Below are 16,534 nucleotides of genomic sequence, written 5' to 3'. Positions count from 1 at the left end.
TATTCCTATAGGTAACTAGATGATTGTTTCTGCTTACATTGTTAAAGCTCTTCCACAAAATTAAAATCTTTCTCTCAATTTAGGTAATTTCCAATAGAATACATCTGAATTTTTGGAAATGATAAGGGTAAATTACAAAATGTTAAAAAAAGAAAGTCAAACTAGAATCCATTTTTTTTTAACAGAGAGACAATCCAGTAATATCTCCCAAGAGGGATTTACTGGTCAACTCATTGAGTGTGAACACTCCTACCTTTTCCATTCAGTGAAAGAAGGGCTTTGTAAAACACTGCGTCTTGCCACTCATAACACATGCACTCAAGTAAGCATGTACACACACACACACACACACACACACACACTCCTCTACCACAATGTTCCGATTGGTAATAGCCAATTTCAAACCCCTTGCATTGGGCATTGAGCTAAGTAGACAGGACAGCTGGATTTGTAATAACTCCTCAGCCACTGAGATTTAGATATGTGTTCCCAAAGCCAGTCTTATTCTTCTTTTGACCTGACATTAAAAACTCCTTGGAATGATTGCAAAAGCAATAAGAACAAGAAGTTTTTCTCTTTTGAACAAGCATGAAGCCACATAAAGGAGAAAATCTGGCAAAAGATTAAGGAAAAAAATATTTTCTTCTCTTATCAAAAGAATACATTTATACTGTCATCATAGACACAAAACAAAAAAGCGTGCACATGCTTTATATATTGATTTATTCAAAAACCGTTTACAAATATGCCTCTATGAACCAAAAACTATGTTAATGTTAGGGTTACAAAGATAATATAATCAATGACCTTGAATATATTTGTGTGAGGAGCTCATCCATAATAAGAGAGAGAGATCTAGATTCCACTACAGAGTAGAGCCTGATCTGCGCCATATTAAGGGTATGTACAGATCTTGGGGCAACACAGGTAAGATACTCATCAATTCCCTGTGCAGATTGAGGAATCAGGGTGTATGTCTAGTTGGAAAATACACCTGCCGCTTAAATATGTTTATTAATTAAAAATCACCTAGATAATGCCTCACTCATGATAAATGCTAGGTGTTTTACAAATACTTGCTCACTGAATCCTCATAATGATCCTATGAAGTAGGGTTTATTACCATCCCTATATTATGGATGAGGAAACTAAAACAGAGAGTTAATTTAAGTAACTGGCCCAAGGTCATGCCTCAGGTAGACGGTGATCATTGAAACCAGCACCAGAGGCTGCTGTTCACTATGATGTTCCAAAATGCTGCTGCTTTAGAATCAGCAGAAGGCACAGATGAGAATTACGTTGATCCTACTTTTTTGTAGGCATTACATTCCCAAAATCCAACCTTGAAAATCAACTCAGACCTCAAACTCCTTAGTAACCTTATTATCTAAATGGAAAAGTAGTGATGAAATTGTCCATGAAACAGGTAATGCTGCCTACTTTGCCTGTTTCAAGAGTAGATTATTTTCATACGGTGCTTTAAGGACATTTCTCATGTTAGTACACTTGAGTTTCTTATTTTGCTCTATTCCTTGTGGGAACCCCCATCTCCTTGCCATAAAGAGTCATGGCTTTCTGAATGTCTGTGTTAGCAAATAGTTGCTATGCAAGTACCTAGAAACACATGTCTTTGACAAGCTAATCTTGAACGCAGCCTTTAGCTAGCCCATGTCTATCAGTTTCACAGAATGATTAATCCTAAACATTTGGTGTCATAAGACACAGGAAAAAAGCAAGTTCATCTTATTATTAGTTCATGTATCAAAGTATATTTTCATTAATATACTTCTAAAATACTTTGGGAAGCCTGAGCTATCATTTTGCTACTCTGTTTTTTGTAAATCAGGGAAGCAAGTAGATAATGATGAAAAAATTAGTCTTCCACATAGCTGTCCTATGAATGTCCTTCTAAGATCAGTCATTCAAAATGTGACTAAATAATGCATTGAGTCTATATTTGATTTTAAACAAACTCCAATATCTTTTGTTTGTGATGGCTTCTACTCTTTTCATTTGCTTCTACTGCTCACATACAGACCCCTCTATGTCGAGGGATGTTGGAGCAAGATTCAATATCCCCAAGGACTCTGAGACATTGGACTTCAAAAGCCTTTATCACTCCAGGCTACTGTTGCCTTTCTAAGGTGTTTGAAAGTGAGAGTTTAAGAAGACTCAAAAATAAACACCGAAGTGTTATTTTGCTTCTAAAAATGATGTTTAGAAACTTCACAGCAAAATATTAAGTTCCACTACAGATAACAATGAAGGAGGTTCAGAGTAAAGAAATTTTCTCATGATAAAGAAACAAAAAAGAAACACACACACACACACACACACACACACACACACACACACCACATCTATCATCCTTTTCTTGCTCACCAGAAGGGAAGAATGAGCCATGGTAGCGTAATAGCTCCTTAGGGTGGAAATCTATAAGTAGAGTGACAGTGTTTTTCCAAGTGACATATTTCCAGGCATGCGGGGAATTCAGCCCTCTGGCCTGTCACCCAAATTACTCCGCTCCTAGCTTAGCCACTGTTTATCTACTCCAAGAGCTTGCTCACATTCTCTGCCTCCATGGGGAGGACGGGAGGGAGCAGGGCTACAGATATGTGCTCGGTTAATTAGGGAGTTAGAGGTCAGTAACTGCCCATATAATCAACAGGCTTTGTAGTCTGTCATCTGAGAAAAGTGAATTTGAATCTTAGCTGCACCCTTCTTAATGGGGAAACCTTAGAAGGTTACTGGTAGTAGATGCTGGCATGCATCATCCTCTTGGAATGAAGAACTGACTCTATTCCTGAAGCTTCTGGGAATGCTACTTACAGCTCTCCACCTTCTTCAGGAACTGCTCCAGCTGAACAGAACCTCCCTACCCGGGTCACATCCCTATTCTGGGAGACTTCCACCCAGCGACTGGTGATAAAGGTCTGGCTCCTCAGTCTTCCTCAGGACAAATACAGGGCAATCCCAGCTTAGTGAGCCCTGAAGAGCCGGCTGCAGACTCCCTCAAGACCCATCACAGCTGGGCTTCTGCATCTGCCCAGTCATGCTTCCTTTCTCCCTCTATCTTTCCACTGGTATTGATCCCAAGGACACTCTCGCATAAACTTCTCTTTGTCTCTGCTTTCCAGGGAACCCAGTGTGTGACATCACATAATTACTAAGCTGTAATGTGTGCCAAAGTGCAGATTCTGATTCAGTAGGTCTGGAGTGGGTCTGAGATCCACATTCCTGACAGGCTTCCAGACGGTGCCAATGCTGCTGGTCTGCAAAACACATTTGGAGCAGCCAGGATATGAAATATTAAATCGAATAATATATGTAAGGTACTCAGCACAGTACCGAGGGTGTGCTTATGTGCATAATAAGTTTATTGACTTATTTATTTCCACTCTGTCAAATAATTAGAGACAATATACTAAAGTGTGCCCAGGTAGGTTAGAAGGACAGATGACCCACTGAACGCGGGTGTGTGGGGGGCATTTATTTGCAAAACATGCCCTGAAAGAGAAAGAAAATGAGGACTTTCATCTTGCTTTGACTCCCGTGGTCCACGTCCCAGCTAAGCAGTCCCCGTAATTCCTGTTCACAGTAGGACTTTGTTCTTCCCTGTCCTCAGCAGTTACTTGCGAATCTAATTCTCCCACTTCTAAAGTTCTCTCAAGCCCGTCCCCTCTTCATGCTCACATCTGCTGCCTTAACTCAGGTCCTTCTCATCTCCTCAGCTGCCATGTTTCCAGAACCTTCTGATGGGTCTCCGCCACTCCCACCATGAATCTTTCCTCCACAGCTCCCTGAAGGCAGTGTTTTAAAGCACAAATCTGATCGTGTCATTCTGTCTTAAAAGCCTTGAGCAGCTTTCCTTGCCTGTTCGCTAGAATTTACATCTCCTCACATAACACGTAAGGCCTTTTAACACCTGGCTTCTTGTAATGCTGTAAATCAAATTTCCCACTCTTCCTCACACATGCCATGATTTTTCACATTTTGCTGTGAGTGTCTGAGTCATTTTCTCTTCCGGGTGCAGGTTCTCCTTTTCTTGACAAGCTATGTCTTCCAGGCAGTTTGCAGCCCTGTGCTTCTACGGCATTCTACACATGCTAGTTTTTCTTGCTACCATTATAAATAATCATAATTGTTTGTTTATTTGACAGTTTCCTCCACTACTACGAGCTCTGTAAGAATCAAAGACTTTGTCTGTATCATGACAAGTCTCTCATCATACTTAGTTGACTTCTTTATGATTGTTTTTCCATGTGTAACACAAGCCCTGACACGTAGTAGATCCTCAAAAAGAACTGTTGAATGAACAAAATATTGAAACTGTTTAGTAGGATAAAGTCCAAATCATGATTTAAAACCTTTTTTTATGTGTTTGGAATTGTAAGAATCAACATGTCAACATATGTTATTTGGGTGGCAATCTTTATTTTGATTGATTGATTGGCTGATTTCTTCTGCAGTGTCGAGATTGTTGTATTGAGATATAATTCACATACCATAAAATTCACTCATTTAAAATATATAATTCAGTGGCTTTTAGAATATTCACATGGTTAAATAGCCATCACCACAATCTAATTTTAGAACATTTCCATTATCCCCAGAAGAAACCTTGAAGCTAGTCCCAATCAATCCCATGTCCCCTTCCCCCCAAACCTCCAGCAACTCTAATCCGCTCTCTGTCTCTATAGAGATGCTTATTCTGGACGTTTCATATAAATAGAATCGTGCAGCAGGTGGATTTTTTGTTACTGGCATCTTTCGCAGCATATGTTTTGAAGGCTCATCCATTTTGTAGCATATATTTGCATTTATTGCAAAATAATATTACAACATGAGGATATACCACATTTTGTTTATCTATTCATCAAATGATAGGCATTTGGATTGTTTCCATTTTTTGACTACTGTGGATAATACCGCTTTGAACATTTACGATTTTGTGTGGACTTATATTGCATTCTTGAGTATATGCCTAGGGATGGCTGGGTCATACAGAAACTCCAACATTTTCTAACTGTTTTTCAAAGTAGCCGCACAATTTTAAATTCCTGCTAGCAGTGTACGAGGATTGCGATTTCTCTACATTCCTGCCAATGCTTGTTATTATTGTAGCTGCTTTTAAAATAAGTTTTACAGTGTTGTGCTTTTTATAACTTTCAAATGTCTTGTGAAAGTTTCTCAACTAACCCTGAGTTTATGCAATGTTATCAAGTCTATAGGGAAGTTAAAGATGTTGGTATACCTGGATATGTCAAAAAACAGAATAGAAACGGTTGACATGGAAATTTCTGGATGTGAAGCCCTTGAGGACCTCTTACTGTCATCCAATATGTTGCAACAGTTGCCTGACTCTATAGGTGAGAATATTCATGAATGTTTATATGAAATATATCATTGTCTTTTTTGGCTTAGTCCTAGTTGGTCAGTAGTTATAGGGAATATGCTCTTAGCCTGCCTGATACTAATAAATTACCAAGTTCATTATGCAAGATGTAAAAATAGTAGTTTACCAATATCTTAAAATGAAATGGTAACACTAGTTAACAAATTCAAGAAGGCTCTCCTGTTAAAATGATCGTACCAAATTGATTTTTTTAAAATTCAGATATTTTAAGTTGTAAAGTGTTATTATAAAAAGTATATTTCTTATATTTAGAATGATTTGATGACTATGCATGTCTCCTTTTATCACCATAGAATTAGAGTAGCTTCTATCCACAGGGTCCTGCCATCTCCTATTTTCAATACTATTATAACACTGCTATAATCTAGAAATGACATAAAGAAGTATAATAAATATAAAATCTCTTTGTGGTTCTATTATTAAAAACAGATATATTGTCTTTTATATGCTGTTAAGATTCATGACAGCAGAGAATTGGTCTTAATATGCGTAAGCACCCAATCCATTTTTGTTATAGATCTTTTATATAGTAGTTTTAACACAGCAGGCTAGGTTTTCTTTCTATCTGGATTTGATAATTTTTTTATTTATATAATCACATACTTTATAACAGTATTTTCCAGCTCATTCCATTAGAAGAGTTATCTGAGAGCTTTATTGAACACTTACACATTTCCAGACTCTTTCTCTGAAAATTCTGATTCAGTAAGTTTGTGATGGGTCCTCTGATTTGTGTTTATTAAACATCTTAGATGAAACTTGTAGTAAGATAAGTTTAGAAAACACTGTTTTATGTTGTAGAAGGTGAGGAAGTCTAATGGTTAAAAAGAGCAACCTTGGTTTAAGATGACAGAGATGACCATCTGGTCAAGATACATGCCTCGTACTACCACTCGATCACCAAGCTGTATATCTTCAAAGATGTAAAGAGAATAGAAAAATTACTTATATTTGAAGAATATAATTTTGTTCCTTACTGCCTCCTCAGTACCATGAACTATCCCTAGTTTATAATGAGGGTTTCTTAAATATTCAGCAAATAAGATAATTTAGCCATGCTTATTAAGAAGAATGAACATCTACCTCAACCTGAGCTAGAACGGGAATATAGAGATGACCCTAGGCCTAAAGGGCTCCAGACCACAAAGAGCTGTAAGTTCCATTTCTGCAGTGAAAAAAAAAAAGGTGCTATAAGCATAACAGATGAGTCCAAATGCACAGGAGATTGAGGCAACAACCCCTTTTCTGTGAAGAGAGCCTGAACAATCTACAACCACTATATGGACCTAGTGTTGGAAAGAACAGATAACAGATTCACTGCTGAAAACCCTGGCAAGTCACAGCTAGTTCGGATTGGATCTGCACTATCCACATGGGCTGAGAGCTTCATGTCGCCTAAGGTGAACCCTGGTTCTGAACTCCAGACACCTGGGATCGGGGGTAGGGAGCCAGAAAACTGCCAGACAGGGAGGGATGAGCATAGGTAAGGAGAAAACATTCACCCTCACGAATGAGCATGCAAACAAAAATCCTAAAGGAAAACTAATGTTTTAACAACAAAAAACTCAAATGGGATAATTTACCAGGAGAAACCCGTCATCAAGCATACCTAAAAAATGATTTTTAGGTATGTGTAGATCCTCGAATAGACAAAAGTTAGAATAACATTCATAAAAATAAGAACTTCTAAAACAAAGACAAAAACTGACTAAGAATAGGGGGTTATGAAGAAAAAAACAATTAGAAATCCTGGAAATGAAAATGGTACATAGTGAAATAAAAGATGATATAATTATTTGTTTAAAATATCTTCCTTCCAGAAAGCAGCCTAGAAAATCAGCCTTCTCGCGGTGCGGGGCAGACAGAATGGAGGGTGGTAGAAAAGGTCAGACTGGGTAGTTGGCTAGGAGCAGCAGACAGGATCGGTAGGTGGCCCTGTGTATTGAACACTTTCATTAAGAATCTGAATGGCTCAAATGAGGCCGGTAACTTTGTTGTAACAGCTTACTCCTCAGGCTGTCTCTTTGGACCCTATTGACCTTTCAGAGAAAATTACATTTGTGCATCTGCAGAGTTGCCTGACTCCCTGATTGTAGGGAGGCTAACTTTCCTCCAAAATGGCTAACTTTCCTCCAAAAATTCCTTTCTTGGGTCAAGAGAAGCGTCTGGATAGGAGACAGAGCTGTGTTCTAAGGCCCTAAAAGAATTGCTTCTCACTGGATGGGGAATTGCCTCTTGGCTTCTTTATTTGGACTTCATCGGGCTCCCAACATTTAGGAGAACAGTAAAGATAAGAAATTTCATAGAGTCAATTAATAATGGAAAATAGCAACTAAAATTAAAATCTTTCCTTCCTTCCCCTCAACGTTAGTTCCTCTGCAGCTGTGAGATATTTGAATGGGGTGATGCACTCAACAAAACCCATATGCTGAGTCTCTTTCCTTGTCTGGTTCCAGGGAAAATGAAAGGGGCTCTTTTACTCTTCTAGATAGAGCTTTCATTATTATTATTTTTTTTTTTTTTTTTACTTTCCAAAATGATTTATCTTATTCACAGGTTTAGTAGTCGAGTCACCTGAGTTCAAATTCTGGCTTTTCTATCTTGCTAGCTTTGTGACCTTAGACCAGCTACGTAATTTCTCTGTGCTCAATTTCTTCATCTATTAAGTAGAGCAGTCAGACCACCTGCCTCCTGGATGAATTCAATAAATGAATTCATACATGCAAAATTGCTTGGAACAGTACCTGGCACATAGTAAGTGCTCATGTTAGCTATCGTTGTCATCTTAAATTTGATGAGCGCACAGCTATTTGGCTTTCAAAACTCCATTGCCTACACGTAAATGCCATGTAAACATAAGCTAATTTTTATAACAAATCATAGTAATGTTTCATACGTTGCTGCTTATTACACATTTATATAAGTAGCTGAAATCATAGTAAGAAGCTTCCTTTTTCTTTCCCTTCAGTACTTCTACGTTGGCAGAGTCGGGTAAAGAGGTGGGGAATTAGGGAAGGGCACAAAGAGCGGGAAGGAACAGGGTTCAACACCTTCGATTCCTGTAGGGTAGAAGAGGAAAGTCCAAGCAGACATGGTACAGAAATGCAGTAAAGGAATGATCTGCTGGGAGAAGTCATGAGCAGTGAAGGTGAGGGTGAGGTCCTCTTTCTGCTCCAGGGACATCCGTGTGGCTATAGAAGCTCCAGAATGTGTCCAAAGAGCATCCCCTTGGATAGAATACGTGAGTGACAAAGTAGCCGCACCCCAATTGAGCAGACACGGAGCTAAGCAAAGAGACCTAGCTGGCTTCCACCTTTAAAGCTGCAGAAGCTTCCATGGGGGGGTCAGAGCCACTCCTGCGTCCTTCAAAAAATTGTTGCATCAACCTTTCGGTTTTAGTCCCTAGCGTGCCTCAAGACTTGTCACCACCACTTTCAGACTCTGGCACTGTGATTCTCTTAAAGGCCATCTGTCACCCAGCCCCCAACTCCTCAGGACCCAGTGGGGCTGGTGAGACCGTCAGCCCTCCCCTAGCTCCACTGTGGGCAGGTGCAGCCGCTTGGTAAGGACCACCAAGGCGTAAAGTTTGGCTGTAATCCATCACCCCCTGTTTTCTTTTCACAACCGATGAACACGCTCTTTTGTGTTTCCAAGGCTGGTATTTCTCACATACACACCAGAGAAGCTGGAGCGATGCAGTCACCCTTTAAACATGAACACGGCAGTGGGCGAGCACCCTTGGGGGATGAAGGACCCCGGGAGAGTCGCCTCTTTCCCCGGTGCCCTCTTTCGGCCCCGTATCCTGGGGCTCAGGCTGGCGTGTTAAGCTCTGCTACTGTGTGGACATTTCCTCAAGCAGCTGCCCTTCCACTAGCACCCTTCTCTCCGGGGGAGCAGGGACTCTGGGTGCTTCTACAGAGCATGTAGCGGAGGAGCATGCTGGAATTCAAAGTACAATAATCACGTTTTATTCCACATCTTGTTCTGACTTACTTTGTGCCTTTAAGGAATCCTGAGAACATTGGAGGTGGGTGGGCGTGATCTGCAGCAGCTTCCCAGGGCAAGTGCACGAATCGCTGGCTGTACAGGGCGCCCTGCACGCTCACATTCGCTCCACAGTCACTTTGGGGTCACATTGCTGCACGGATACAGGAAAAGCTCCTGGAAAAACTTCATTACAGAAGTATGTTTAGTGTGGTTTCATGTAGCATTTCCCAAACACATTTGACCACGAAACCTACTATATCCAGCAAAGCAACTTTTCTCTTTCTCTCTGTTGGATTAAAGAAAAAAAAACTGAAAATTCTTAAAAAATAACAAGTTTTCTGTAAAACAAGTAGCCTACAGCGTATATGCATATTTCCAACATAAAACAAAAAATTAACCACGCTTTGCCCTTGGACGTTGGCTGTTTAGGCCACACAGCTACTGCCCTGGGGCTCCATGAAGGAAGCTGTTCTTCAGTTACTCTGTGCCCATCACTCATTAAAACCCCGGGAATGGAGCAGTCACTGAGGGTATGGAAGGCATAAATCTGACAGTGAAATATAAATAGTTGAAACCAATTCTTGGCCAGTTCTACTCAGTATATTAAAATTGCAAGTTTTTAGTGCTTTTTGCTGATCCAAGTCAGGGATTTATGGTAACGAAAAGAGTATGAGGTCATATGTCGAAATTTTCCAAGTCCATAATTATAACCCACTGCATTGCGCAACACCCCAGTCCCCGTTTGTTGATTATTAGGTACACTTCAGATTTGTTTTTAATTTGTATCACAACAGGAATGTTAGTGATCAGTGCTTAGGAGTTAATTAAATATTAAATCACAGCCGGCTTGAAAGTGTTCATCTGGTCCCTTTGCAGCGTAATAGATAAGGGAAATGCGGTGGCGTTGCTGTCAGCCCTGTGTTGGTCTGTCTGCATTGACGTACCTGAGCTCCCACTGATGCCAGTGAAGGTCTTGCAACTGGACTACATACAAATATATTTGTAGTTTGTGTTAGCAGAGTAGAGCCAAGTGGCATGACAAATAGTCACCACAAGTGATTCTTTTTCTTTCATACTGTACGTCCGGTCAGAGATCTGTTCTTAGGTATTAATCAGCCTTCTTCTCTCTCTTAGGACTGTTGAAAAAACTAACTACTCTCAAAGTAGATGACAATCAACTTACAATTCTACCCAACACGATCGGAAAGTAAGTGACACAGTTTCATACCAGTTGGCCCCGCTAAGCCACACAAAAGGATATGTTCAATTTTCTTTACAAAACATTTTCTATCTTAATTTAGGTTTATATCTGAATATTGCACTGAGACCTAACTATACAATATGAGGAAATAACTATGACTCATTGGTGAGCAAAGGGATTACCTGGATATTTAATTATGTTATTGCCTGTAATTTCCCAGATACTATTAATTTGGTGGTCTTGACCGAGGAGCAGCTCAAAATTCACTTGAATATGTCTTATGAAGTCAAATCAGTTTGTATAAAGCTCTGTAGTTTGTATATGTTACCATTACACTGTAAGTGATTTATACATTTTGTTAGTAATTGTTTATAGTAATAATACTATATAATAGTACTGTGAGTGTTATTTATAATAATATAATAGCTATTGCTAACTGATATTCATAGAAGTTTAATGTATTTTTAGAAGCTGAAGAGATAGGCATCTGTTTAGTTTGCATTTTTTAAAATGGCAGATGTCAATTCTGTTGTATCAATGCTAACATTAAACATGAAATACTAATGGGTGATGGGTATTAAGGAGGGCACTTGTTGTGATGAGCACTGGGTGTTATTTGTAAGTGATGAATCACTAAATTCTACTCCCGAAGCCAGTATTACATTATATGTTAACTGACTAGAAGTCAAATAAAAATTTGAAAGAAAAGAAAAAAAATGAAAAAGGGAAAAGAAATAAATATGAAATACTAAATAATCAAATGAAAATGCAGCAGAGCTTGTTAGATTGAATTTTTTTATACTTTGGAGGAAATTTTATTGAGTTTCTTTCAACTTTTATTACAAATTTTGTGTGGTTATTTTTGAAAAAACTTTTTAGGTTTTTATTTTAATTCCAGTATAGTAAACCTGCAGTGTTATATTAGTTTCAGGTGTACAATATAGTGATTCAACAATTCCATACATCACTCAGTGCTGGTCACACAAGTGCACCCTTCAATCCCCGTCACCTATCTCACCCATCCACCCCCAGCTACTTCCCCTCTGGTAACTAGCAGTTTGTTCTCTATAGTTAAGAGTCTGTTTCCTGGTTTCTCTCTCTCTCTCTTTTTTGTTTCCTTAGCTTGGTGTTTGTTTGTTTGTTTCGTAAATTCTAACTTGAGTAGAAAGCATATGCTATTTGTCTTTTTCTGACTTATCTTGCTTAGCATTATACTATTAGCTTGCACTTTTGAAAGCTTCAGGATGAAAGGCCATCATTGCCTTTTAAGGATGCAATATATTCCATTTATTTGAGAACAATTTCTTCCTAGTTTTATGTTGACACTAACATTTGGTTCACGGTTCTTTAAGAAATATATATTTTTATCAATGTTTCATTGAAATGCTTTTGTTTATGACTTGTGTCAAGGGAGAAATCAATATGCTCTCTTCATTCTAAAATTATGTAAGGCCATTCTATAGGAATCATGCCCCACATGTCAGTGTGAAAAATTACATAAATCCATAATTTAACAGATCTGGGTATGTTTGGGGGATGGGGAAAGCTTGGCCATTTTTCAAAGTGAGATTCAATATGTATAATTGACATGTAATAAAATATTCATATTTAAAGTCTACAATTTGATAAGTTTTGACGTAGATATAAAGCCATGAAATAATCACCATGATCAAGATGGTGGACATAATCTTTAATCCCAAAGGTTTCTCATACCCTTTTCTCTCTCCCTCCCTTGCTCCAAATTGGCAAGTAACCACTGATATGGAAAAATCTCACTTCCAAAGAGCAGAACAATTTGGCTAAATTCAAATTCCAATATTCAAATTTTGGAAAGTAGTAAACATCTCAATTTTTTAAAAAATATTAACTATTTTTAGTATTTTAATGCCCATACCATTGCAGTATGTTTCTCCCTACATTTACTCCCATTTTCTCCAATAGAGAGGGAAATTAACTTTCTTTTGGGGTACATAAAACTAATCATCTTTATCATTCTGATGCTTTTAAAAACTTCGTCCTATCTAATTATAGTCTTAGGTACTAATTTTCTTCTTTAGGTCAATATTCAAGTAAACTAAATTCAACTCCATTTATCTCTACCAAGGCCATGATTGGTATTTTGACCCTTATGTTCACACTTCTTATATAAAGTCATATAAACTAATTGCCCTACATCTGTGAAGACAAATTAAAGAAGTTTGATAAACTAAAAATGCACAAAGAAAAGTTGCTTTTTTAGCATGTAATGAATTTGGGTGCTAGGTCATTTGCATAGTCTTCATTTTAATTTTTAAAAATTAATAAAATTATTTGTCTTTGAAAGTATGAAAAAGATTCATCAAAGATAAATGGGCCTATTCGATTCAAAAGTTGATTACTGGTTTCTAAGGATAGAGGTTAAGAATCTAGTCATAAAAGATCATTTTTTCAGATATTTTTAAATGCCATTATCTTCCTTTGATTATTGTTTCAGGGAAAATAGAGGGGAAGTATTAGAAGAATGAACTAAAACATACACAAAAAACATTGAAAGAGCAAACAAACAGAAGCCAGTGGGAAGCATATGGGAAATCTCTATTCCTTCTAATTTTGCTGTGAACTTAAGGCAGCTCTAAAAAAAATAGTCTTTAAGAAAAAGAATGACTGACAAACTGGTTATTTAAACTTGGGTTTTGGGAAGACATTTTATCAAAAAATGAACAAAGTGAGCTTGTCACTGCCAGGAAAACAACTGACAGTATTTGTCACTGACAGTAAAATTTGAGCTATCAAGCAAAAATTGGAATTTTGGAAAATTCCTATCTGCCACTGTGAGCTTGACAGCTTTCCAATACTTACAGGCTTTTCTGGTATGATAGTGTGATATAAGTTAATGTAATTTGTTGATATTATATTATGAAATGTGTCAGCATCTGGAAAATGAAGTAGTATTTCCAAATGACCAATGCATGAGTTACAAGATCAGGTACAAGTAAGAGACCCATTCAAAATACAAAACAGACCAGTTGCTTGTGATGTATTGATATGAAGAATAAGAAATTCATTGATATCATTTCAGATTTTACATTGCAGTTATCCCCTCAAAAACTACCACTTGTTGAGTTTTGGTTTAGTATCAAAGAATAATCACAATTATTCAAAAGAACTATTGGAATATTCCTCTTTTCTTCAACTACATATCTGTGGGGGGCTGGATTGTGTTACGTATAATTCAGTCAAAACACTATGTCACAGCAGATTGAACACATAAGCAGATATGAAAATCCAGTGCCATCTATTAAGCCAAAAATTGAAGAGATTTACAAAAATAAAAACAGCATCACCATTTACACTAAATGTTTTTGTTTGGGAAAAATATGGTTACTTTGAATAAAAATGTGTTATTTAACATTTTATAGGTTTACTATTATTAACAGGTAATAATTATGTTTAAAACTCCTGTTTTAATCTATAATATAGTCGATATCGATAAATATAAAAAATATAAACACACATTCTTTAGGGTTGCCAATGATTTTTAAGAGTGTAAAGGGGTCCTAAGATCGACAAGTTTGAAGATATCTGTTCTATATCCCATCATGTTTTGTATAGTAAAAGTACGAGAGCCATTATCTAACTTATGTTCTCACTGTAAGGTAGCACCTGCATACAAATGTTTTGAATTTGCATATGTGGCAAAAAACAAACTATCTAAAATTTTGTAGTATACCTTAATAAGCAATCTGTATGAAGTAAGAATAACAACAATAATAACAATAGGTTGGTTTTTCTTAGGAAATTCAGAATTGATCAGAAGTTTAGTGCAAGGCTAAAGGTGAAATTTGATTATGATCTTATTTAATGGCATTCCACGTCACATCAAAAAGCTTTTATAAACAGTAGAATAGTCTGCATTTTATTATGAAACATTCTACCTAGAACTCTGGACACCAAAATCCTGGAAATGTTAAGACTAGCTGTAGTGATACTCCCATTCTACTCTTAGAATGTTTTAATATGTTAGAATTGTCTCTGGTCATTTTTAATAGTCCAAATATTAAAAATTGCTAGAAGAATTAATTTTTGAACATTTTTTCACAGTTGAAATGGATTCCCTAGGTTTTGTGCAAAATGACTTGTAAAATTGATCATTTTTGTTGTCAAATTTTAGTTTGTACCTAGGAGTTGCAGCCACCCTAAGAACTGAATGTACAATGAAAAATAACATTTTTCTTTTTTTTTGCTCACATTGTGCCAAACACCACTTTTGGTGCTTTACACACATTGTTATTTAGTTAAAGCCCCCATTAACAGTATTCTATGTGTATTATGATCTCCCCTTCCCCATCACCAGTTACAGAGACAGAGGCTGAGAGAAGTCAACAGATTTCAAAGCTAAGCTGTTAGTTGACCTCTGATGCCTCTTAATATATATGAGTCACATGTTTTATAATATTTGGTACTTAATGGATCCCACTGCTCTAGAGACAAAGGATCATCTATAGGAAGAGAAATTGCATACTTCTCCTTCTTAGCTTCATAGCCTTGGTCAAAAGCAATAAAAACTCAAATATCTGAATGGAAATCTTAGAAAGTCCTTACCTCACAGAGTATGGTCAAACAGAAAGACTGTTGGACTGGGAATCAGAAAATCTAAGCAAAGCAGGTAAGCCCCTTCTTCTCACTGGGCCTCAAATTCTTGAGGGAAAATGCAACGAGCACTGGCTTTGGAGTTGAACAATATGGGTATGAATGAACCCTGGCTATGCCACTAGTAAGTGTGAACTTGGACAAGTTATTTGACCCCTCTGTTCGCTTAGTTTCCTCATTTAAAGTCTCTACCTACACCTAAAACCCTCTAGTTTTTGGATCCAATGTTTAGCCCCTATGATGTCAATACCCTAGATAGTCAGCTCCAGCAGTCTACTTACTAAACTGTTATAACAAGAAAATAAGTGAACTTTATTCTAGGTACCTGAAAGCTAAAAAAACATTTTCCCTCTGTTTTCTAATCATGAAAGGATATGTAAGAGATTAGAAATGTACACCGCTCTAGGGAGGAGGTTGTGGGGGCTGGTGAATAGAATAAACAGGGAGACTTGCTTTTATCATATACTCTCTGCAGTTTTTGAATTTTCTGTCACACAATGTTATATTAGTCAAAAAAAATTAAGACAATACACAGACACACACACCCTACACTGAATAAAGTCCAAATTCTTTAACACAAATATTCAGGCTTTTCTATAGTCTCATCTAAACTGGCGGTAAACAGTAAGTTTGGGGTCAGCATGTGATGGGCTGATCAGCAGCATCAGCTTCAACTGGGAACTTGTTAGAAATGCACATTCTGAGACAATCCCAGCTCTGCTGAATGAGAAACTATGGGCATTGGGCCGGGAATCTGTGTAAACAAGCCCTCCAGGGGACTCCGATGCCTGCTAAAATTTGAGAACAACTATCTAGATCCAGCTTTCAGTTATCAGCTAACTATCTTCTCAAACCCTCGTCTATTGTGCCTGTACAAGAATTACCAGAAATGTTGGTTTAAAATGAAGCTGCCTTAGAGAGGAAGTTTACCATAGTGGGTGGTTGCTCTGGCTCTGGAGCCAGACCTTCCGGGTTCAGAACCTGGCTCTTTGATTTGCTGTTGGGTAACAACAGAGCCTTCAATCCTTCCTCATACAATGGAAATTATAATTATGATCCTATCTCATAAGAATGTTGTGGATTACATAAGAATTAAATGTATTAATAAATAGACAGTGCTACACATTCAGTGAATGTTTTCAAAAAATAGTTTGATAAAGTAAAAAATTATTGACTTAGTTAACTTGCATTTTGGAGATTTGGATTCAAGAGATTTGTTTACTGTTTTTAGAACTTAATTCTCTCTTCTGCTCACCCAGACCACCGCAGCTTCCTTAAATTAAAGTTCTTGTACACCTACA

General features: G+C 37.5%; 1 protein-coding gene across 19 annotated transcripts in view; it reads left to right on the top strand.

Moving 5' to 3' along the window:
- LRRC7 (leucine rich repeat containing 7) overlaps positions 1-16,534 on the top strand; it is a 491,902-nt gene that overhangs the window by 360,559 nt on the left and 114,809 nt on the right. For 18 of the 19 annotated variants that reach the window (XR_012000829.1, XR_012000828.1, XR_012000827.1 and 15 more), the window contains 2 exons: positions 5,225-5,369; positions 10,538-10,610. Coding sequence is in view for 16 of the 19 variants with exons in the window: in XM_072754894.1 (XP_072610995.1) it covers positions 5,225-5,369; positions 10,538-10,610 (218 nt within the window). In the remaining 3 variants the exon portion in view is untranslated. Of the gene's footprint in view, positions 1-5,224; positions 5,370-10,537; positions 10,611-10,704; positions 10,790-16,534 lie in introns of those variants that run through there. The other variant, XM_072754897.1, reaches the window with a different exon arrangement.

The sequence above is a fragment of the Vulpes vulpes genome, chromosome 3 (assembly GCF_048418805.1).
Source record: "Vulpes vulpes isolate BD-2025 chromosome 3, VulVul3, whole genome shotgun sequence".
Lineage (NCBI taxonomy): Eukaryota > Metazoa > Chordata > Mammalia > Carnivora > Canidae > Vulpes > Vulpes vulpes.
This window is presented reverse-complemented; position numbering and strand designations above follow the sequence as displayed.